The sequence below is a fragment of the Telmatherina bonti genome, assembly GCF_933228915.1.
Source record: "Telmatherina bonti genome assembly, chromosome: 7".
NCBI lineage: Eukaryota > Metazoa > Chordata > Actinopteri > Atheriniformes > Telmatherinidae > Telmatherina > Telmatherina bonti.
In genome coordinates this window covers 21,114,459-21,139,918 of record NC_136625.1, presented here as the reverse complement: position 1 = coordinate 21,139,918, position 25,460 = coordinate 21,114,459, and the positions used below count along the sequence as shown (strand labels likewise).

At 38.4% G+C, this 25,460-nt stretch overlaps 4 protein-coding genes across 4 annotated transcripts in view; 2 read left to right on the top strand and 2 right to left on the bottom strand.

Annotated features, from left to right (window-relative positions):
• LOC306758968 (tensin-3-like) overlaps positions 1–431 on the top strand; it is a 34,070-nt gene extending 33,639 nt beyond the window's left edge. The window contains exon 27 of the mRNA XM_079244428.1: positions 52–431. Coding sequence (XP_079100554.1) covers positions 52–196 — 145 coding nt within the window. The 3' untranslated portion in view covers positions 197–431. The remainder of the gene's footprint in view (positions 1–51) is intronic.
• Positions 432–11,785: 11,354 nt separating this feature from the next.
• LOC306757922 (insulin-like growth factor-binding protein 3) lies at positions 11,786–15,627 on the top strand (the record flags this gene model as incomplete). The annotated part of the gene is made up of 4 exons (XM_079243112.1): positions 11,786–12,158; positions 12,716–12,954; positions 13,721–13,840; positions 15,502–15,627. The coding sequence occupies 4 exons, from the start codon at positions 11,786–11,788 to the stop codon at positions 15,625–15,627; spliced, it is 858 nt and encodes a 285-aa protein (XP_079099238.1).
• A 1,766-nt stretch (positions 15,628–17,393) lies between these two features.
• On the bottom strand, positions 17,394–18,549 carry LOC306758020 (insulin-like growth factor-binding protein 1; the record flags this gene model as incomplete). Its single annotated transcript, XM_079243231.1, has 4 exons — positions 17,394–17,519; positions 17,639–17,767; positions 17,940–18,082; positions 18,204–18,549. The coding sequence occupies 4 exons, from the start codon at positions 18,547–18,549 to the stop codon at positions 17,394–17,396; spliced, it is 744 nt and encodes a 247-aa protein (XP_079099357.1).
• A 5,656-nt stretch (positions 18,550–24,205) lies between these two features.
• The window catches only part of LOC306758235 (adenylate cyclase type 1-like), a gene marked incomplete at both ends in the record, with an annotated part of 33,474 nt that continues 32,219 nt past the window's right edge, over positions 24,206–25,460 (bottom strand). The window contains one exon of the mRNA XM_079243484.1: positions 24,206–24,628. Coding sequence (XP_079099610.1) covers positions 24,206–24,628 — 423 coding nt within the window. The remainder of the gene's footprint in view (positions 24,629–25,460) is intronic.

The following is a 25,460-nucleotide window of genomic DNA, read 5'->3' as shown; positions in this document are numbered from 1 at the left end:
ATGAGGTAGGTGGTTATGCTGCCGTTAACCACTTTTACTGCACCTTTGCAGAATCTTTGGCTTTGTGGCGAGGAAAACTGGTACTTCCACGGACAACATATGTCACCTGTTTACAGAGCATGACCCTGAGCAGCCTGCAAGCGCCATCGTCAACTTTGTGTCCAAGGTGATGATTGGCTCACAAAGGAGTAAGTAGGATAGAGCTGATCACCTGGATAGACTGAGTAGATGCAGCAAACACAAGACTGAACAAAAGACTACAGTAAATATGAGAAGTGAAGGAGGTGATGACATGGACTTAAATCCAGGATATTAACTGGATATTCGGGAATGCTTATGATTGCCATTACCAGATGAGATAATAAGTGCCATGTTTTAAGAAAAATTTATATTTTCTGTATGAATTCTAGATTAGCCAAGAAAGAAGAAAAAAAATGTTTCTCAACTGATTTACAGGTAAAATGTCTAATTAAATGTCTAACTAGACAGAATTCTTAAAACACAGTTTACAGTGGCTGCTTTTTTTTTTGTTCATGCATAGCATTATATTGAAAAATGATCTGAAATTGTGCCTATATTTGCATTTATTTTCTTCTAATACAGTATTTAACCAAAATCAACTTCATTCAAACGATTAGCAAACATTCAGTTGTGGCTGACAGAAGAACAAAACAAAAGAAAATGATCTGCTTTCTTTAATTTAGCTTGGGATTAAGAACAAAAACAACTGAACAAATATGTTTAATTTGGATTTTGTGTCTGGCTACTTTTTTTTTGTTTTTTTTTAAATCTATGCATTGTATTTAATTTTTGGTCATCTTATGTATGTTTGTATTATGTAAGTATCTTCTTTGAATCTGAAAGATAATTGTTGTGTTTATGTATTTGAGCATGACCACTTTAACTTCCTTTCTTTAAGATTTTCATGGAAGCTCGGGTGTGTGTTTGTGTGCATATTTGTTCAGTAATTAAACCCTAATATATAAATGTATTGATTTCACATAAACTTTTTGAAAACATGGTGGTACTTTACATAGCTTGTAGCTTATAGTTCAAGTAGTATCACACTTTCTGCTGCCAAATTACAAATTTTTAGTTATTCTGTTTGAGGGGAATGATAACCAATCAAATCAAACTGTCAAAATAAAGAGTTTGACATATTTTTAAATACTGTTAAAAAGACACATCAGCTGCTGTATCAAAAGAATTTTAAAAAAGGAGAAAATTAAGGGGAAAGATAAAGCTTTGTGTTGGAATTGCACAAATACTTTTAGTATATAACTTACTCAGTTTGTCATCTGTCAATGACGTATACAATTCACTTGGTCTGGGACAAAGATAGAATGTTGATGATCCAAACTATTTTGTTGAAATTGTATATGAGATAATGATATTTTTCTTTCTTTTGTTTGTGTATTGAATAACCATTTATATCCAGAGAGGGACCTACAGTCACAACAAAGCTGTTTATGCATCGGTTATGTGAACATTTTTTCTATAATCTGTACCTCATACTTATTTCATATACTGTGCCTTTGTGTGTAACATCTTATATTTGAACAGCTCATTTGTTTATTGACTTGCATTGTCGATGTGTTATGTAAATAAATAGTGAAACAATATTTAATCTGGATAAAGCAGGTTCACAGTTGCCAGGCATCCAGTAAGATACCAGAAAGTTCACGATCAAGCTCTGCAGTAATGATGTAAAAGACTGTTCTGTTGCTAATGCTTGAATTGATAAAGCGAACAACAAGCAATGTGTTTACTGCTTGCAACTTCTGTGGGTAGATTTGTATGCATTTCGATAACGATGTGATGGCTCTTTCACATCCTTTTTACCTCTTTGGAAAACTTAAGTATAGAGCGTTACTTCGACTTAGTATATCTGCTTAAAGGCAACTTCATGTCATTATCTAAAATGCATGGACAGATTTCTGATCAGGCATATCAGGCAAAGACAAGACGTCAAGAAGCCCAAATGGTAAACAAACCAAAAAAAGAGCAAAAAAATATTTTTTTGCTCATCTGAAATAAATGTAGCTTTATTTTAGATTAAGCTACATTTCATTTAAAATACAAAACTACATTTGCTACAAAATTATAAAAAATGTGTATCAAAACCACCATATTAAGATTAAACTTTTTTTTTAATTTATTGCATTTATTATCCACAAGTTGTCAAGTGACAATGAAAAGACAAAAAAAAGAGTTAAAAAAGAGAAACAGAAGATATAAAACAATCAATGTTAAACTTTAAAGCAATTACAGAAGAATGTAAAAATGACCACAATGGGTTTATAAAATGACAACAAAAACATACTAAGTTAATTTATTGTATTGGAGCAAATATGCTAATATAGTGTTGATATTCATAAACTTTTGATTAAAAAAAAAAAAAAAAAAAAAAAAAACGGTATATCAAATGAGATATTTTTGTTTGACTTTCTGGCCCAGCAACGTTAAAACAATGTATGTATGAATTTACAATGGCAACTGGCTGCTGAAGCGTGTTGCTGATCTGTTGTACTTGTTGGCAAACCTCATTGACAGGTGTAAAATCACAGGCACATTTTGTGCTTCAGACTTTGTTCAGCTACAACAAGTCTCAATGCTGATGGTCCAGTATTACAATGCTCTGTCAAGATAAGAAAAATAACTAGTTAATAGAAATAAGATTGATCATCATACTGTATTTACTGTAACCATGCAGAAAAATGCAGTTCTTTTCCACTTCTAGCCAGCAGAGGATGCTAGCAACAAAAATAAAAAATAAGTGGAATATGCTGTTAGAAATTTAACTTTGCTGCTGCTTCTTGCAGGTGTGATCATTATTAACAAAGTAAATGAGGATGTCATTTTGCATGTGCACATACAACATCTGGATTTGCTTCAACTATTTAGCCAAATGTAAAGTTGACAATTAACACATAATGGAAGAGTCTGCAAACAGCCTTTTTTTTGGTGACAGTGTCAGGATTGGTATTATAAGAACATTCACCTTATATTGAGGTGGCATTTATACCAGGATAATCTCTGAGATTCAGTCCGATTGTGCGGAGATTTTGGAAAGTTTTCACAACTTCCTTTGCTTTGGTTTGTTTCCAAACTGCACTTAACTCAAGTGGACCAAACCCCCTGAGCAACGTTACATAGTTCAAACAACTGCAGTAAAAACATAGTTATAGAGGTCAAAAATTGTGCAGGCATATATGTAATATAAGGACGTGATATATGTTCAGACGTGAAAGGTATATAACATATCTATGTGTAAAAAGGTTTGCTGGTACAATTATGAATACTTGGCAATACACATATGTATGTAATTATATGTATAATGAAGCAGGTTTAGATGATGACCAATATCTTTTAGCAGAAAAAATTGGGAAAATTTTGTTTGGTGGGTTATTTCTTTGTTGGAAAATTGTCTTATTATTTTTTAAACAAAAACAAGCCAAACAGGAAAGCAGTATGTGCACAACTAAGACTATGCCACAATTTAATAGCTTGTAAACCCACATTTAACAGCAGTAACTTGAGGTAATCATTTTCTTTATGATGTTGTCACTCTCTCACTTTGCTGTGAAGTAATTCTTGCCCACTCTTTTTTACAATGTTGATGTTTTTTCTGCTGGCAACCTTTTCAAAATGATCATCCTTGTTCAGACTTTTTGTAATTATATTGTCATGAATGGTAGCTTGTATGAAGGTGCCATTACCTGATTTAATTGTGCTTTAGAAAAGACTCATACCACCATGAAAAGTGATGTCTTTTTTATGCAAGGAAGGTTATGTCACGCCTCACTTTGCATTACTTACAGCAGACAAATTGCCAGCCCATAATCACAGAGAAACAAGCATACTCACTGCTAAGGAGAATTTAAAAACACAAATTAAGACGAGAGAAACCATGCATGCACATGGAATGCGCACAGAAAAGCCCCAGCCGAGGTTTGAACCAGGGATCTTCTTGCTCTGTGGTTATCGTGCTAGCCACAACACAAACAGGCCTATGGTGCAATAAAAAGAGTAGAACCGGACATCAGTGACCACAAACTTGGAGCAGCTGAAAGCTGCTTGTTCTTGACAAAAATAAAAACCAACTGTGCCAACAAAACTCAACAGTCAACAAAAAGTGCATTGAAGGAAGGGTTGATATCAAACATGATTTACATGGATTTCTACCGACTTTTGTTGGATGTGTAACTGCTATCAAACTTTTAGTTTATTTATTATTTCTTTATTAAATGAGACTCGAAGAAACCAACTATCATTCAGTCCATTCTTGTGTTTGATAAATATTCATTTAAAAGAGTCAGCAGTTTGTGGATTTAATCATTTGCTTCATTTCTGAAAAATTCCCACATTTCTGTGGAAATGAGGTTGGTGTTTAATTATTTGTTTATTATATTTATTGTGTTGTGTGATAACATTCCTGACCTGAATAATGACCCCTGAAAGACACTAATTAAGACTGTTACACATAGTTTGCTCTGCCCACCAAACAACAGCTTTACAATGTACTTCACAACTTTCCACCAGTCTCGTAAAGTTTCATTTTGCAGCTAATGTGGATGTGAAAGGTCTTGTTTGTCAGGCTGAAAAAAACTCTTTTTCATTTACCAAGCACCCCAACTCTACAACACTCTTATGGCCATTTAATTAGAGGGGCAGAACTCATCTCTCTTTCCTCAAAGACAGAACAAAGGTTGAGGGACATGGCTCTGATATGGCTGCACAATATGAGGCCCCTGCTTAATTTTCAGTAGAGACGAAGGAAAGAAAAAGCACTGCAAGACAAACAATGGCCTTTCGTAAGAGGCCATGGAAGGTCATGTCAGGATTACGAAAAACTAAGCTGCAAGTTTTTTGTGTCACAAATGGAGAGAAACCAAATAGTTTTTGGTGTACTTGTACTATATTAAAAATGAGTCCCATTAATAGGATCATAGTTGGAGAGCTCTTGGATGGCTAATGTCTCACACTCTGGCTGTGAGGGGGTCTCGGTATGGCTATAGTAAGCAAATTGGAAAAACTGGTCTCACGTGATGGATTTGTAAAAGAGATTTGGGTTCATGGTGTGGTTTGAGCAAAAAGACAAAACTGACTGTGGTTGTTAACAAATATGGATTTCTAACAGATGAGCTCATGTCATGTATTACATTACATTTATATGATGCTTTTTTATCTTAAATATTACATTTATTTGAATAACGTTTTTCTTCAATTCAATTCAAGCTACTCAAAGCTCCTGATAAGACATCTAGCAAGTTGAAGCAACATTTGGGAACAAGCAGTCCTAGTTGTGGAATGCTGAGGGATGGGTGGTCATTTAATTTGATAAGTAGCAGTCGGACATAGTTATAATTTATAATACTGGCTGCTCAACAGCAACAGTGATAAATATCTGTGTTTTCCCTCCATTTCAATGACAAAACACAGATCACCATCACTTGTAACACAAATGAAGTACTCTATGGCTCACATCTGCAAAACATATTTTTCCCTCAACACACTGTAATTTTTCTTTGTTATGTGAATAATGGTTTGTCAGTGTCTGTGGGGGATAAAAAAAAAAAAAGATGCATGACTTCACAAGAGTAAATTACATTCTCTGATTAATTCTAATTTAAACCATTTCTCACCACTGCTGTGGGTCACAAATGCTGAACAGAAAAAAAGATAAATGAAGCGTAAATGAGACACCAGTTTTTGTTAAACTGGAAACCACCACAATTGCAGCACATGTTTAGATCTAAATGAGACTTTGTGTGAAATTCAATTTCTTGTAGTTACTAGGCTCAGTGACAGAGTTAATGAAGTGTGGTGAGAAAAATCTGTATTTTTGACATGAGAGGACATGTACATATAGTAAATATGAGTATGGATGTTTAAAATTCCAACATACCAAAATAAGACAGAGGAAATGTTACCATCTGGGTGTGGGGGATTCTGAGCCCCCAGGAAAGTGGCGCCACTTTCATCTCGATCAGGCTAAACATGGCTGAATATCTCTCCCTCAGCACTCCACTCTGCTCAGGCTTAATTACAGTATAGGACTGTTTCAGGGGCCAAGCCTCCAAATATGGGGACCATGACAGTTCCATAACTAGACCACTCCAAAAAATTATTAACCGACCTTGGACATGGATGAAAGGTGGCCTTTAGCCTTTTGGCTCTTTTTATAGTTCTCTATTCAAACCACATCTGATAATCAGAAAACTGTTGAAATTCTGTATGGATGCCAGCCAGAGCAGAATCAAAGAAAAAAGATTAAAATATTAATCACAATAGAAACCTTTCAAATTCATGTGTGATGTGAGTCTGTTTGAAAAGCCCCCCAAGAAAGGAACAATAGGAGAGGTGGTCATAAGACTGGTGGGGAAAAGGAATAACAGTGGACGTACCAGACATTGTCATGTGATCTGCTGTGGCCTTCATTCCTGTCTTACTTTAACACACCTCTACACAGCGTGCAACCACAAAGACACACAGACACACCAGATCAACAGCCCTCCAAAATACCTAGTAAGAATGGAAAAATGTTTTTTTGTATTTAGGAATGAACACACACACACATGCACACACATCCTTTGCTAGTTTAAGCCAGACTTGTTCTTGACACCACCAGCTGATTTAAATGTGTCTTTCAGTTTTTGAGATTTAGCAGTACAAGATCTTTTGCTTTTCTTGTCACTAATATGAGAATGTTCCTTGAAATTCTACACTGCACTCAAAGAAAAATTTGACAATTTTTAAAAAATGTGAGCTGTAAAAGCTGCAAATCAATTCTGGCATGCATTGATACAATTTAACCAAATAACTTGGTTGAAGATTAAAAAAAAAAAAAAAAAAATTAACAAGACAAGTCACAGACAAGTAGTGCAGACTATGTTTTTTCATCAGTCTGTATTTCTAGTTTAACTCCTTTAAGTCAGTGATTGATGCTATATTATGAGGTTCAATGTAAGACACAAAAAAATCCATACTCAAGTGTAAATAGATAAACTTTTGAATAGATTAAAGTGAGAGCGTGCTTCATGTACCATTCATTCAAGCAGCTAGTTTATATTTAGCGAAGCATCTTTGCACGAAAGAGACAGTAAGCTACAGTCTGGCTGCTGGAGCCAGCTCAGCCCACATGTAAGGCTTCAAGCAAGTGCATCTGATTTGTCCAAATCACCTTAAAGCAGTGAAAAATCGCACCAGTTTATTATTATGGTTGGCCAGTGTGGTTGGCCAGCCTTTGACAGCAGGTTATGTTAAACACATGTACAGTCATATTGTGTGTGTGTGTGTGTGTACAAAAGCAAATTTTTTTGCTCCTTTAGTGAGTGGCTGCTCTGCGGGACAACATTCTTCAGTGAAATTCTCTTCCTCTCCTTTGCTATGCTGAATATGCACAGGTGGCTGAGAGACCCCTTTCCAAAGAGCTAAGAGTGCAAGAAAGGGAGGAAAAGCAGCAAGGCTTTTTCAGAATATGAAACAAATGCTTGGCATTCCACAAGCGCTGCTCTGCTGTAGACCTGTCTGTTAACAGATGGGAGGGCGCCAGGGCTCGTTGGCAACATATTCGACATCAACTTTCCAAAATATGTAAAAGCAAGAGAAATGGTTCAACTCAACCTTTTTATTTGCTGTTGAGATATTTTGGAAGATTTTTACTGATGCATCTTTCTGTTGTATATGACCAATTAATGGCCTTAAAAAGCTATGGATGTAATTACTTACATGTGTCCTCATTTTAAGGTCTGCTTTTTAGCATTGACAGATGAGCTGGACTTACTTAACAATGCCACACATACAAACAAGTTCAGACGCAAATGCTTTCAAATATATTTCAACAGCAGGTATAGCAGGTGCATTTTTCAGTTCACCCAAAAATATTGAACGTTGATGTAATATTCAGTTTGAATTAAGTCACAGGACATTTCCAGTTACATATTTAAGTACCAGAATTTAAAATTTAGATACATTTTTTTTTTAAACTTGGTGTGTACTTCTTCTGGTTAGGCAGCTGCCTTGTGTACAGAGACTATAGCTCCTTGACAATATGCACATAAACTGTTTCAAGTACGAAGCATCAGGCCACTGCACTGCTGCATTCCCCTTGAATGCATAGGTTCTCTCCAGCTACTCCAGTTTCCTCCTGAACTATGAGAAAAATGCTTGTATGATTAACTGGTGTTTTTATGAGTGATTGAGAGCTTGGCTGTTTATCTGTCTGTGTTGGCTCTGTAACAGACTAGTGACCTGCCCATAGTATAGAAACCGGATGGATGGATGGATGGGTGGATGGATGGATGGGAAATATACGTTATGGTGTATGGTAGCTTTACATTACAACATTTGTGTGTAATCTTAAACAAAAAAAAAATTAGTTGCTGAGAAGCAACTTAACATTAAACCCCTCTACTTAGCCAAAAATAGTACACAGTAAACATTGGATGAGAGAATTGATTGTTTTATTGTACATACATACTAACTGTGACTTGAAATAACACCATGTATTTAATAAAAATTCAGACTGGGTTTACTGTTGTGTTGCATCTCTTATTTAACCCATCTAACCATTTTAACTGAGGAGCCCAGCAGCTGTGAATTCAAATGGAAATTACTCTTTCAGTTTTGTTTAATATGAGATTTAAGCTGTTCAACAACAAAAAGCCTACTTTGTCATATTTTTCATCCAAATGTTTTCAGTGAGGTTGGTTCTGGGAGCAGGCAGATTAGTTTCGTCAATGGTTTAGAAGAAGAAAGCAGGTTATGTTGTTCCAAAACCAGTTAATATCATGTAATATGGATGACCCTGTTGGAAATGTTCAAGTTACTTTTGCCATTTGTGCAAATTTATTCTCATGATATCAAGCAGTCTCATGTAACTGTATACTGATTGGAAGCCAGACACTCCTTTTACCTCTGGCATCTGTGATGCCCAAAAAATGACTTCACATTTTGATATTTAAGATGCAGGGATAGTTTTCCACTTTTCTTCAAGACATATTATTATTTTACATAAAATATGCAGCTGTACATATGCTGCATATTTTATGTATGGGGAGTAGTGGTTAGACAGTTGGCTTTGGGGTTGGAGACGACAGGTTCAAGTACCCCCTGTGTAAGGGCCTAAAACCCCCAACCACTTCCCAGGTCCTGAAACATGGCAGCCCATTGCTCTCTAGCATAGGCAGAAGCAAGTAAAATACATAGGTCAATTTTCAAGTCGGGATTAATATTGTAAATATTATTATATAGAAACTATTTCAGTTGTGCCTTTTGCTTATGTTACAGGGTCTAATACCTATTAGATATATAAAACAACTTATTGAAATCTAGGGGGGAAAAGAAACTGTCCTGCTTATTTTTCTACATTTGATTTATTGCTCCAATGAACATGTTCTTAATTAGTTGATTATATCAGTTTCTAGTTTTATTATACTGGGAAATGTGGCATGTGCATTGCTGAACTGCTGTGTCTTTGCTGTGTTATGTAAGAGCCACAATGATGGCAACTGCTGTTGCAGCAACAGCTGAGTTCAGTGAGAAGCAGTACGAGTCAAGACGTGAATGAGACAATGTAGCCGAATGGTCGCGGAATGGAAAAAAGCAGCATATTTTGAAGTTACAGGAGTTTGTATATTTCTGGACACAACACTGGTGACAAGGATGGAGTTTTTGTTCTCGCTCGTCCTTCCTTTGTTGGCACTTCTTGGCAAGCTGCTCAACTCATTTGAGATGTTCTTTACAGCCACATTGTCCTGATAGATGCTGACAATATGCGAAGAAAGGCCTTGCTCATTCATAACTTAGGCAAAGAAGAACCAGAGTTTTTCCAAACACTTGAACCTACCTTAATTTGCTGCCTGTTTGCTGAAACTTTCACTGCTTCATAAAGTGTCATGCTTTGAGGGATTGCATTCAACCAGTGACAGCAACAAGTAGGCCTGTCTGCGATTAAGTGGACACCAACTGGCCAATCACACAGGCAATCTGAAGATTTGGGAGACACTTTTAATATCCCCAGATTATTTAACTTGGGCAAAGACAATAGAACTTGAATTCTTGGTTAAAGCTGCAGCTGAATTGTCTTCCCTTCTAGCAGCCTCCTAATGAGTTTGCCACTCATTCCCTGCTTGGTCCCTGCTAATTTTCAGACATTATTACCCTAAGAGTCCACCAGTAACCATTTCCAGAGTGAGCTCTCATTCCAGGCCATTGAAGTGGATCACAGCACAGCTGGGTGGTGTGTGCCTGCTTCTGCTGGGCACAGGCACTTCCTGTCACTGTTTAACATTTTCTATCAAGAAGTTCATGGCTGATGCAGAAAATTTATGTGGCTATGGCAGCTCTAAACTTTACATTGCATGCACATTGGCCCTCTCTCTCTGTTACAAGATTAAGGCACTGAAGACACTTACCTCTCAAGCTCCCTGCCAGGGAATCTGCCTCAGACTATTGGATTGAGGAGGGATAATTGAGTGAGTGGATACATCTTCTTGGAAGTTCAACCTGGTGTATTAATGTCAGGTCAGTAAGCAAGGCTGTGATCTCTGACAAATGCCCATTGACCACAGTGGAGGAGTTGACAGGCAGATTTTAGTGTTTTTCAGCTTTTGTGACTCATGTTGGGAAAAATGAAAAATGAAAAAAAAAAAGAAAAACAAATTAAAAAAACAATAAAAAGCATACTATCTTAATCAATAAAATTGGACTTATCAAATATTCAAATGTGAAACCTGCACACTAACGAGTCACCACAACATTAAATCGGCAACTAAATCCTCCACTCTGACTGAAGCCAGAAGCAGAGTGGTTTTAGTAATTTGTAATTAACACTCAAACCAGGCACCGTGGCAAATATATGCTTCCCACTTCCCAACTTCATAGAACTCAGTTTTGGCAACAGAGAATGGGACTAAATCGAATGAAGCCAGTTGGTTTAGTTGTGTCTCTGCTTATAGTTCATGATAATAATGATACCCCCCATATAAACCATCATACACTACATGCACAATCACACATACATGGTCTTGTTCAGTAACTTTGTATGCAGACAAACAAATACCTGTGTGAGCCTGTGCTTGCACATGAAGTGCATTAAGACTTACCTAAACCTGCGAAGAACACACAAACATCAATTTGATTAAGACTTTAATTACATTGAGTGAAAAGTGCTATTGTATTTTTCTATAGTTGGAGCTGTGTTAACTTGAGGAACTTGTTTAATAGGCTGTTTGACGCCACAGTCTATGTTTAGTGGGTATAATGGCGCCCCCTGTGAATCAACAGGCACATAGCAATACCATGGTTCATTGTATTCACACTTCAAACTGAGACATGGCACATGTCAGGTTAGGGACTTTTATATATTTCTTTTTTCCCCTTGCGTGTGTGATTTATAAATGGCCTCACAGGTAGGATATCTGTGTTTGTTTTTTGGGTTTTTTTTTTCTATGTATAATTAAAACCCCAAGTCTCAGCATAGGCAGTCTAGGGAGATGTACTAGATAATTATTTGTGTAAGGTTCATTTTTTATCAGTTCTAGCCTACATCACATCACAAGTGTTTAAATAGACAGAAAAAAAGATGTCCGGGCAAAGAACAACAGTCGAGGCAGTTCAGTATAGTGCACCACAAGCCGTTCGGGGGTGTGACTACAGTCATTGGGGTCTATATATTGAGATGTTTTGTCCGTTGGCTTTATGTGAATGAGAGAAGCTGACTGGTGGAAAGTCGCATTTGGACGCTACGCCTCCCTCTTTCATTATACTCTCGTGCAATACAATGGATTCCTGTTTTAGAGCACTTTGCATGACTTTTGTCCTGGCATCATTCACCCGGAGGTCAAGTGCGACCGGACCGGTTATCAAATGCGCGCCATGTGATGGTGGAGAGCGGCTCTTGTGCAAACCTTTGCCTAAGGACTGCGCCGAGAAAGTCCGCGAGCCGGGCTGCGGCTGCTGCATGACCTGCGCGTTGAGCTTCGGACAGCCGTGCGGCGTGTACAGCGGGCGATGTGGCTCCGGACTGACCTGTCAGCATCAGCCGGGTGAAACCAGACCTCTGCAGGCTCTGCTGGAGGGACGGGGGATTTGTGCAAACGCCACTAACAGGAGGTCACCAGTCAGACCAATACGGCCAGTGAATGAATTGCCAGGTAATGCTTCTCCTTCAGATGGATATGCGTCTCAAAGCTTTCAGGTTAGAGTAAGCTGATACACAGAGCTGGAGATTAGTGAGAAGCAAGCGAGTCGGAGACGCTGTGATGTCAGTTTGGGAAAAGTGTGGCACGTTTGTGTAGACAGACACTGACCAGAAAGAAGAGCAACTTGGGCAAGGAAGAAAATCTATATTTCCTCTTGATTTAACTGAATAAATTTTCATCATCTATAGGATGTGGGGGTGGAGGCTGAAACAGTACTGATGGAACCTTTGGTTGTTGATGAGAGAGGTGGATATATAATAAGGTGTTTCCTTTTGTAGGCTACCACATTTTGGCATGTAGAGCCTCTGAAATGGTTTTTATAAGTTGATTTAAAATCTTTTTACATCATATAAAGTAATAAAGTAAATGTACTAAAAGAAGGACTGAATACTCACTATCCTCACACGGAGCATGCTGGAGGCATATTAAAACAGCTTTTTCCTTTAAATGAAACATCATAAATACCTTTGTGTCTGCTGTTGTGAATAAACATGCTGTTTAAATTTTAGCAGATAATACTGAGACTCAAGACAAGGAGCCGGATTCCACCAGTTCAGGTCCTCAAACGACTTGCGGCACGCATAGACCTACTGGACCACTTCACACCTTCTTCTATTCTGAAAAGTCAGATCTGTACATACGAGAACAGCTGAAGAAACTCCTGAGCTTAAAAAAGGAGGATCTCCCAGGACCACTCATCACAGACCAACAAAACTTTTCTCTAGAAACCAAACAGGAATCTGAGTATGTAAGTACCACTATCATTCTTTCTTTTTGTGTGTCTTCAGAGCACAGCAGAGGAATGTTTTTCTCCTCTTCCTCTATGTTTTGGTGTTTTTCTACCCCTGCGGGTGATGAAATGCTTTGGGTCGCGGTGCTGATGGTTGGCAGGGATCTGGAGGAGTAGAGTGGCATGGCAGTAAGCTTGTACTGTGGCCTTGCGGCTGACCTGGATCAGGCGGTTGTATGGCCACAAGGCGTCCGCGTGCCGGGCGTACCGAGCGCCAGCGAATGATGGATTGGCCGATGCAAGTGCCTGTTGGGAAGCCCTGCTGCTATTTTGAGCTTTCTTTGGCCAAAGAAGTGAGCACATTCTAGTAATGGGTTTTGACTGGCTGCTCTGATTAGTGACTGGAGTACTTGGACTTGAAGACAAGCCTTTTTGGCTCCGTCTTTAAGCTGTTCGAATACACTTTATCCCCTTCCTTTGTGTTACATGTAAGAGTTCTAAGCAGCTTTTCCAAACTGTTAAGCCTCCACAAGTCAGATGAATTCATTTCTCTTCTGCCTTTTCTTTCATATTGCTGACTGCATTATTTAAGTTTTAGAGCAGGGCAGTGTGCGATGCAACACGAGTCAGCCTTAGTTTTTTTCATAAGTCTGTTAATGTCTATATCACAAGAAATGAAACTGTTGGTGCTAATCACGTGGATTTTATGTATATTTCTTAATGTGGGAGCCTCAGAGTTGAAATTTTATATATATAAAAAACCCATGTGTCCCCTTATTCACAGGGTCCCTGTCGAAGAGAAATTGAGAACATCCTCAATAGCTTCAAAATCGCCAACATCCTCAGCCCCAGAGGTTTCCGCATACCAAACTGTGACAAGAAGGGTTTCTATAAGAAAAAACAGGTAACAACAAATGTGTTCAATCTGATCACGTTTTCTGAAATTCTATGCATATTATTCAGTGATTATGTTTTGTTCTTCTATGATCTGCTCGATCCAAACTTTGGTCACAACTTTAAAGGACTGCGAAAAATGAAAATCAGCATTTGTTCATTCATAAGTTACATTAACTGAGATTAAGTACAGAACTTCAGTAAATCAGGGTTTAGTTCCTCAGTCCAGTTGCATCTTTGTTGCTGTCCCGTTGTCTTCATCAGTAGTTACCAGAGCCTCATCACTGCACCACATCAGTGAGGCAGACCATAGCCACTGGCTCTGGAAACAGGAACCTCAAGGGCCAAACCCCAATGGGGTTGACAGCTGGGACGATGGCCGTCTTAATGGGAACCCTCCCATGGAGACAGACGTCAAGGTGGCCACCAGCACCTCATGTGCTCACCCCATAATTGCTTCTTTTGAGAGGCAGACACAGAAATAGAGCTGCAGCCATCCTCATGCTCACATGGTGCACCCACGAATGGGTCGTAATAAATGAGTGGTTCTGATGAATTCATATGGAGGCACTTAGGGCTCCTGTCCCACTGCATCACTAAGGCAGATTTTCTCCTTGCATAGCACTCCTTCCTCCTTGATGGAAGTGTTCTCCTTGACCCGCAATCATCTCATGAGCAGTCTCACAACGGCAGACTCATTGCCTTTGTTTATGTAGAATGGACTTAGCGTACTGCTCTAACCCTCAGGCATTGAAGGAGTGGCAGACATTTCAGTTTAATTTGGACACTTGCACAAGTTCAAATAAAAATAACTCTTATTACAGTTCTTATTAAGAGTAATAGGCTCTTAGAGGGGAAAATAAATCTTCCCAGGAAAGATGTCAGGCTTGAGAAAGATGGACTTTTTGTTGTAAATTGTACTCAAGATTTTGATAACTTAATGGTTTGTAATAGCCGTTGTAGGACTTGTGTGTAGGCGTGCAGCTTTGACAATGCAATCATCATGCTTAATTGGATCACAGGGAAAATGGATGTCTTCAAAACTGATAAATGAACTCTTTTTCTGCTTTGAAATATTGACCTAAATAAGGATGTCTTCCCTCCTGATCAGCACCAGCTTCTCTGTGGAGGAGCGGTGATGTTGCTTTAGCCCTTGAAATGAATGGCTGCATGTTTTACTGGAGTGGAGGTTGACCTTTAGTAAAATTGGCAGTAAAATAACAGCCCTTGGGTAGCTCCACAGGCTCTATAAGTCATTTGTAGTACCCATAATTTGGAGCTGTGGGGTATAATCAGCAACAGATGATTCGTACTGGCCACCAGCTTCTGAAAATAGATCTTGGTTCACAGTTGTTCACAAATGGCACTAAGCAAATATTTTATCAGGTTTCTGTTTACCTTAAAGCTCTCTATATATGTATGTGTAACAGTAGGTAGACCATAAAAGCAGCTCAAAATACTGCAGCTTGTTGGACTGCCAAGACTGTCGACTCAGCACAAAATGACCATTAATGCCTCTTAACTATGCTGTTCTACTTCATTGACTAAAGTGGCTTGTTACTCAAAATGCTGCTCATTCAACTGAATTTTTTTTCTTTTCAAATTTGGCCACACCACCTTTGGCATCAATCTGACTTCCTCTCTGACTTTTTTTCTCTTCATTCATTTCAGTGCCGTCCATCCAAAGGCAGAAAGCGAGGCTTCTGTTGGTGTGTGGACAAATATGGGCAGCCTTTGCCAGGGTTTGATGGGAAGGAACGAGGAGACGCCCTGTACTACAACTCTGAGAGCCAATAGGGGCAAAACAGGATGGGAGGGAGGGAGGTCGGGAGTGAACAACAAGAATTGTAAACAAATGGAGATGCTGAGGATATTGGAAGAGAGGTCAAGAGATGGCTCGACCGATATATGGATGTTTGCTATTTCTATCTGTTGCCTGTGGGAGCTTTTTTTTTTTCTGAAGCAGAGCAACGGAACAGTAAGTGTACCAGAAGGAAAAACCTGGACTTTTATGCGATGGATGGATTCCTCATAAGCTGTTTCGTTCTTCTGCTTGGATAACTTTAAAGATTTAACTGCAGAGGCCTTAAACTGATTATAAATCAGAGACACATTACAAACAGTCATCAGTGTGACCTTCATTTACGCACAAATAATTGGCATTGCATACGTGTGCATGCTTGCGATATGAAATCTATAATTGTAAACTTGTGATTTGTTCTGAAGACTGTGGGCGGTCACTGTGACCATGAAGTATATGCCTATATGAATATGGCCTTCAGTGTAAGCATGCAGTGCCTTACTATGAATTCCTATGAATTGCATTGTTTCCAGTTGCTTCCTGCTCCACAGGGTATTCGATGAAACTGTGGAGTTCAAACACTACCATACATTTAGAGTTTTTTTGTATTTTTTTTTTTTTGTGCTGAATCTCTAGCCACAGAGAGAGGGACATTTCTTTTACTCTGTACTGTGACTGTCACTGTTTTGTGACTTTGCATAAGCTGAATACTTGAGATAAAGGCCTCTACTATAATCTGTTGTCAGTGTAGGCAGTGTTCTGGAGTTGTCTGAATTTAAGTAAATATTTTTGTATGTACAATGCAACCCTCAGAGGTCTATTTTTTACTTAATAAAGGCTGTAATTATATATATATATATATATATATATATATATATATATATATATATATATATGTATATACATACATTTGCATGTTCTTTAATTATTTTTCTGTCAGATTAACAAATTACCATTAAAGTATGAACCTGTTATGATGAGAAAACATTTAATTGTGTAGAACTACATAATTTATTCATGTACATCAATTTATTGGAAACAACATTCACTGAACATATCAGTGCATAGGACTTCATCAGCAAACAAATGCATATAGGAATAAATACAAGAATAAATGCATGACTTGATTAAAAAATGCATACAATATGAGGAAGAAGGAAGAGACCTCTGCTCAACCAGTGGACCTGCAGCGACTAGCAGAGGTAGACACATGCTGACCAATCCATCCCAAACCTCACAGCGGCTTGGATAAGCCCTGATATGTTTGTGCTCAGCCACCATGCACATACTTGTGGCATTTTAAGTATTTCCCCCAATGCCCATTGAGGAAATGGAGATACATTCAGACAATGTCAACAGGGTGAATGAATGAACGGCTGTGTTGTTTCATGCCACGTACAGCTGTGGCTTTGAATTATATATTATTTTAAAGGGAAAAAAAAAAAAGATCCAAAATGCGCTGAAATGGGTTTGGCAGAGTTGCAAACTGTGGTTTTGAGCAGTGGAGTTATTTAGCCAGAAATACAAATGTATACAGTGTTGTCTTATTTACAACTGAAAAAATGACTAAAAAAAAAAAAAAAATAAAATAAAATGAAAATGGCAAATAGGTAATGTGAGTAAAACTATACAAGTTGATAATAAATAAAACTGTAATACATACATCATGTAAATATAGGGCATTTCCCTAATAGGATTTTAGATTTCCAAGGAATTTCGCAAAAGTTAAGTTACTTTGTGTGTTTATGAGTGAGTTCATCCTTCAGTGAGTGACTTCTTGATGGCACTCTGCATCACCAATCAGGTCACTCGATCCGGGGAGCTTCTTGCCATTCCAAGAAGAAACGCACCAGCAGCGAGCAGGTGGTCCAACTAGAGATGACTCACACTGAAATATACACAGTAAAGGCAATCTTCTCAGACAAAATCACCTACTAACTTGATAAAAAAAAAACCTCTTTGAAGATTGGATGAGTTCAACTTATTGGAAACTTGATAAACTCTCACCTGCTTTGCCTTGTAGAAGCCGTGCTTATCACAGTTGGGAAGGTAAAAAGTTGTGAACTTATCTCCTAGTTTCTGCTGAGAGCTGGCTATCATGTCCAGAGCTGCGTGCAGTTCAATGTGACAGGGACCCTGTGCAAAACCACAGAGTTAAGGTACAAATACACAACACAACAACAACAAATCACCTGATTTCTACAACATTGCCACAAAAAAAAGTATTATTTGAATTTATTACTTATTTAAAGACTGATAAATCATTTCTTCTAAAATTCTCAGCATCAAACTGATGCTTTTTTCTCACCTGATGTACCAGTTTGCTGCGGATAGCATTGACCTTGGCTTTTATACTCTCTTGGCCCTCAGCAGTATCTTGGAGATCAAATGGAAAGTTCAACCCCAACAGGTGGTGCAAGGACCCATGGTCACGGACTCCATCAGCTTCTTCTGCAGAGATTTTTGAAAATACTTTTGATTTTACAGTTGAACATGAGCCGTAACAACATTTCAAAGCCTTCAAAGTAGCAAAAAATTATTAATACATGAAGTAAAAGTCCAAGGAGTCTACCTTGGCCCTCGTCTTCAGTGCAGACTCCCTGTCCCCTGGTCAGAGCATGGAGTGGTCTGGCCTCACCGGGCCTTGGAGTGCAGCGGAGACCCACCTCACAGTGGGCAGTGTGAACCCCACAGGAAGCCCCTTTCTCCAGAGCACAGGCCATGCAACAACCACAGCCAGGCTCTCTCAGCACCTGCTTACAGTCAGCTGGGATTGCCGGACAGTTGTTCAGCTTCTGCTGTGTACATGGAGCACAGCGGATAGGCTCAGGCCCAACCACTGGGGACGACCTCACCACAGCGAAGACAGCCAGACCCACGACCACTACAAATGTCAGCTTCTGATGATATCCAAACATTTCCATTCTTCTGATAAAGTTCTTTGCCTTGTTGGAGTCGTGTCTTCAAACTGCTCTGTGACTGCAGCCTTTCTTCTAAAGAGATTTCTGGGAACCAGCAGTATTTGTATGGGGGATCTGGCGTCCAGGGGGGTTAATGTTTGACACATTGACCACAAATATAAAATATTTTTGACAAAGCTAATGTAAACTGCTGGTGACCCCGGTTGACGTGCGTAGATCTGGGATCACAAGGTCCGCTGTCAATATTGACATTAGAACATAAGGTGGTTATGCATCAAAACAACCTTGTTTTCAGATGAAAATCATGGATTTTCATATCTTAATCTAAAGTTATGACATTTACTTGATTGTTACTGTTTGACATGGCCTCTAAATAGTTGTCAAAGATGAATAACATCTATATTAAGAATGTGGAGTAATAGGTTATAATGACTGGTCAGTAGGATAACTTCACTCTGGCTGCTGTTAAACATTTATCTTCTGAAGTACTGCTGACAAATTGTGCTCTGAAGCTGTTTTGACACTAAAATTCCATTTGTCCCTCTTATCAGGCAGACAGAAAAACAGGATTTGCCCCCTCTAGAGATGCATAACCCTACCATTATGGATTTTTCTACTAGAATCATAACATGTTTGTCTAAAGAAAGGCAGCAGTAATTGGTTGTTTCCTTGGTGTAGTATTTGTCATAACTCAAACAAAATGCCAGATTTGTGATATGCAAGCCATCACTACCGATCTCATCCTGCATACTCTATATGACCTCAAGCTTTGCCATAGGGAAAAGTGTAGCTTTTAAAATACATGCTGATATCCAGAACAATTTAAAAAAAAAATAAAAAAAAAACAGATTCAAAAAGACTTGAATGACAAAGAGCTAACTTAGTCAATCTAATATTCCAGAAATGTTAGTGGCAAACACATTAAACATTTGCAGTCACAACCGCAGCTAAACAGTTGCACTAAATGCTGCTCAGACCTTCACATCAGTTTATATCAGTGTTTTTCAACCACTGTGGCGTGGCACACAAGTGTGCCGTGAGAGATTATCAGGTGTGCCCTGATAATCATACCCAATTTCACCTAATTGGTCTAAAACGTAGCTCTGTGTTCATCCAAACAGGCCCAGTGAAAGATAATACAATTCTTTCTTGCATTTATTTGATTTCTATTCAAGAAGCTTTGACGAGATGGATTTTATAATATGGACTTTTTTTTAAAAAAAAAAACCCCAACATTTTGGTTTGTGGTGTGCCTTGTGATTTTTCTGTGAAAAAAGTGTGCCGTGGCTAATAAAAGGTTGAAAAACAATGGTTTATATTATATATATTTATAGCTCCTGATCTGGAACGTTTCCTTACAAAAACCCACTTACAAAAACCCGCTTCCCTCATTTTAATTGGAACAAGGTCAGGTCTTTTGACTGTCCAAAATGATTTCTACACAGATGGAACAAAACATTAACACTATTAAGTTAATTATGTGAAATTTGCACGTAGGAACGCAGTGCTTTACCATTTGATCTTATCAGCTTACCAATAATTTCACTTTGCACAGCTGTCCGTCTTGCCTTCCAAGGTGATTTACGGATAGCAGGAGGGCAGCAATGTGGTCTTTGGAGCACAACAGACATTTGAAATTTACATTCATGCCTGCAATCAGATTGAATAATGAAATAAGGATGTTCAAATTTGGAAAGTAGTATAGATTCAGATTGAAACTAGTAAAAAAAAGTTCTGCATCTGCTGTAGGTGAAGTATTAACCACAGTTTTCAGAAGATTAGTGGAAACAAAGCAAAAAGATCACAAAGTTAAATGATTTATTAGCTTTTTACACAAAGATAATAAAACGTGTCTACATCAAGACGAACTGGTTTCTTAACAGGCTTTGCTGTTAGAAATTGAGCAATTTCTAGGAGAGGCCTTCTGTGAATAGTATGTGCTGCATCCCACATGCTGCACATCCACTTTGTTAAAACCTTTATTGATGTCACTCAACTACCAGTTGATGAAATGTTGCCTCTTCGATGTTAATCATCAGGTCCACAAGCCACTGAGGAAAGGGCTCCTGGAAATATAAGCAATTTAGCAAAAACAAATGATATCGCCTCCTTTTTCACCTGACTTTTTTTCCTTTTTTTTATTTTTTATTTTATTTTATTTTTTTTTAAGTTAAAGCATCAGAGCATTAAAAAAAAAAAACAAAAAAAAAAACACCAACCATTGCCAACACCCTCTTGTTGCTTTTCTTCTTCCTTTTGACTGCTGGTTTATTTGGTGTCACTTTACGCCAGTTTATTCTGGAAACCTAAAACCCATCACACTTTTTTCAACATAATGTTCTGTTGTCAGATGTTGAGCAGAAATTTGAAGAAATACTAAGCTATTCTTACCCTTTTTCCCAGATAGCTGCATTCTGATCTGGTCATTTCTCTCAGTTCTACCATTTGTGTCTTTTTTTTATTGTCAGATTGAGTAGGAGTAAAGCTTTTGTCACTGAAAGAACAAGAGCGCCGCTTTGGTCTCAGAACCCTCAGTGGAACATCTTCACCATCATCTTTTGTCAGGGCCTCCTCTGTCTCTACACCCTCTAGAAATGCAAAATCCTCATTTATTCCTCCAGTTCTTTCCTCATGTTCATCTTCTTGTTCCAACTCTTCTTGGATGGGCTCCAAGGGTGGTCTCTTTTTTCATTATTTGCATTCATATCATATCAGAATACAGAACATCATGAATATATGACACAGTTCATGGTGAATTTGATTATTTTTGCCATGTTACACGTACCAGACTTACATGCTGCTGCTGGAAATCCATTTAGTCGCACAGATGTCCTGATATAAGATCCTGGGATATCTACAACATGAGTTGCAAATTGTTAATTGATCATTTCAACCAGGTGTGAACACTTGATGACAGACCTCTCTCACAGCAGAGACAGTTTGACATATAAATGGAAGAAAAGTTAAGGATATTAACAAAATAACATTATCTGAGTAAAATCTTTTAAAGCTTTTTTTTTTTTTTTTTTACAGTTTGACAGGTTTTAGGTGGAACCAAACAAACGGCAAAAAATTCTGAATCCACAGTGATATGCAAAGTTTAAGAAGTTCATGTTTTGAAGTGTGGTTAGGATCCTTATTCTATTGCAAAACTGTCTTATCTTCAGCTATCTTAAAGATAATTTTCTGTTTGCTTTTAAAATTTGCTGCTATTTAACTGAATCCATTCTTTCCTCCTGTGCACCAAAGTCCTGATTCACAATTATATGGGCTGAGCTGTTGGAGGAGTCACAAGTTTAGTCTGATTATGGTTAACCTGTTATTTGTTAACCTTCATTTATCTACTTTGGTTTCTTTTTATTGCTTGATGTTCAGTTTTAGTTGGAAGTCAGGAAGTTTGCCAACCACAGTGAGAACCACTGCATGCTTTTGCCCATCTCTGTAAAGTGAGAAATCTGACAAGACACACAAACTTTACGGTGGATTGGGAGTCATTAATGACTGACCAGAATTAGTTGTACTTCATTGCAGAGCAATAAAAGTTCCAGTTCTGGGCTATTTGGAAACTTGCACAAGACAGGTGTTTGTTGACTTAACTGTTACTCTGTGTGGACTCCAGACAAAGTCTACCTCAGTGCTGGGAAAACAATTTTGGCCTCTGCTTAGCATTTGGGACATAGTGACATTCATCAGGCCGTGGGCTGTGGAGTCATGCTGACTGACATAAGAAACTGGTTAGTTCATGTATTTTGCCGTGTATAGTGATAACAGTTATTTTAAATAGAGAGCTTTTAAATAAGGTTTGAAAAAAATATTGAGAGGAACTAACAAGGATAAATGGAGCAATGTATAATAATTTTGTATGAAGGTAGAATTCTTGTGACACTGAAGAGAGGTAATCAACACTCTCCTGGCAGTTACACTACTTTTATAAGCCATTAAGCACAAAAAAACCCCCCAAAAAACCCCAAAACACTTGTTGACATTAAAAGGAACATCTGATATTTTATACACCAATATTGTCTTTATTAAAAAATATTAATTAACCTAACTTTACACTGTACAAGATACAACATAGTTTACAGCTTTTGGCTATTTACAAAAAAGTATGGTCTGCATATGAAAGTGAATAAATCTAAAAAGGCAGGTTGCAGTCACCGTAAGCTTATAGAGTAAGGCAGAAACTTGAAACATGACATATTTACAGTGTTGCAGACCAAGTGAAATGTCTATGCACTTGTTAATATACAGGCTATTAAAATATCTGAAGTGTCTCATATTTCTGACACAGCATCTGAGAAATATGCTCAAGCTTTTTTTTTTATTTATTTATTTTTTAATAAATTTCATTTTTTTTCCCCACAAAAAACTCAAACTCCAGCTTTAATATATTGAAAAGCAGTGGCAGAATAATGAGTATATGCCTGAAAGACACCAGCAGAAAATACATTGCACCAAAATTTCTGCAGACTCAAGAAAATATCTGACATTGAGCACTTTACACTAAAAGGTCATGCATTTGTGGAAGTGGTGTGCTTATTCTAATGTCTGTGCTCTGTTATTTTTGAGTGGATGCCATCCTTTAACTTTGCAGTCTGTGCACATGGCAGCACCAACTGTAGGGATAAACTGGTCCTCCCAGTCTGTTGTGACTGGCAGCATAAACTAGATTCCATAGAACCACACATTCATCTCAGCAAGATTGCTTTACCTTTATCTGCTCTCATTAACCTTTATTGCCTCCTCACCATCAAGCGACTACTCTGTATGTATACATTTTGAATCAGGGTAATAACCGGATATCAGGAAATCTTTAGTCTTGTCAAGGTTCAAAAAGACAGTCTTTAGGTCTAATGATGATGATTACGGTGTGTTGCAACATTTTCCTCCTTGTCAAGTGAGGCAATAGAAGTAGTAAAACTCAAGATCCATGGAAATCTCAGTACTTTGGTTTTCTTTCAACGAGAGTATCATTACTATGGCTGTTAACTCTTAAAAAGTCATGCACTATATCGACTAAATAAAAAGCTTTTTTCATCCAGTGAATTCTGGGTATAAAAAGTATTTTGTGCTGTTTTCTTACAATTCAGAACAGACCACACATGCACACACACACTCTCACAAGTACACACACGCATGCTGGCATACACTGAAAAGAAACACCATTTTACACGGTAAATAATGCAATATATCCTTGGCATAATCAGAAAGACAGTGCAAAAGCAATAGCATCATCAGTCTTTTTCTGGGTATCGGTGTACTTATTCCTTGAACATGGAATATGTAATATGTTCATTAAAAAAAAAAAACAAAGATGCACATTAAACTTAGGTCTGACGGAATCCCAAAACTGAGCAAATCTACTCATTGGTTAAAGAGATGTTAAAAAAAAGTATAGGAGATTCTGAGTGCTTCTTTCTTCTTCTTTCCTTTAATCTGAAGAGTGGCACACAGTTCAAAATCTCTAAAAGCAAATCTGATTGTCCACATTGTCATTTCATGTCAGAGGAAGTTTGTATCCTGAATGAACACAATCTGGTTTGTCCTTGTAGCTCACAATTTAGAGGGAATGCCTGGACATCATGAACTCCAACCATCCCAGGCCTCCAACCATGGCTTTCTTGTTGCTTTTCAAATAGTCTTATCTTTCTCCTTACACTGCTACTTCTGCAACAGCTGCCACAGCTTCAATTTGAATTTCTGTCACCTCCACATCCTCTTCCTCTTCCTCTTCACCCACCGCAGGCACGCAGGATGAGGGCAGGCATGTTGCTTGGCTGTGGCTGCTGTTGGCAGCATTCATCTGAAGGTTGCTACCCATGCTTGCATGAGCAGTCAGGCTGGCAGCAGAGGAGACACTGCCCAGATTGGTCGGGACGCTTGTCTTGCCACACGAGTGGATTCGGCGTGCCAGGCTGGCAGAACGCATCACGGATGAAGTGGTTACAGTGCCAATGCCCTGCACCTTCCCTTCGAGGAAGTAAGTCAGCATCTCACCTTTACCTTTGACACTGACCTTGCCACGGCAGACCAAGTCATAGTTGGTATTTAGTAGCCGATAAACCTCCTCAGTCACCTGCATAAGAAATGAAGAGAAATCCAAATATCAAGAAGAAGTTTTCATATGTAACTGTAAAGATGATAATGCTAGTGATATGAATGTTTTAATCCACCAAACCCCATCTCTAAACACAGCCATACTTGTAATATAAGTTCTCTGTCAGACCTTGCTTGGTGTCTCACTGTGGGAATCTCATGCTGACATGACCAAACAAGGAACCTACACTACCATCGAGTCCATTAAAACAGACACAACTCTTTGTATAAGTGCCTGCTGCTCCGATGCCTGACATCCTGCTTCCTTCTCCATGAAGATCACCTGAGATCCTCAAGTATCCAGACTATGGATCATCTGATAAAAAATTTGTGAAATGGCAACATATTATTAGGGGGATGTGCTGGTACGTCTGTGGGAATGTGCACTGCTGTATGTGCTCCGTTCACTCAGCCTGGTACAATTGGTGCTGAACAGAGCAAGGTTCAGGAAAGGTAACCAGACTTTCCGGTTCTGAGCACCCAGGCTTAGGGAGAAGCCGTTATCCAACTGTCCCACTAGGTGGTGGAGGCTGTTATGCAGTTATATGAATGCCCAGGACTGTAGCATCTTGAGTGCCTGCATACCCAGCCCAAAAGAGGTACTTTTATCTTATATTATGGGCCCCAATCAAAGAGATTTCTGTGGGGTGTTATAACATGGCTGCTGCTATTAAATGGGCATCCCTACACACTTTTAAAAGGTACTACTGCCTAGATGTGACTAAATCATCTCTGGTGCACTCAGTTCTTAGTGTTGGCTCTTTGTACCAGCCCTTGGGATGGGCATGCAGTGTTTACCTGATTATGGGTCA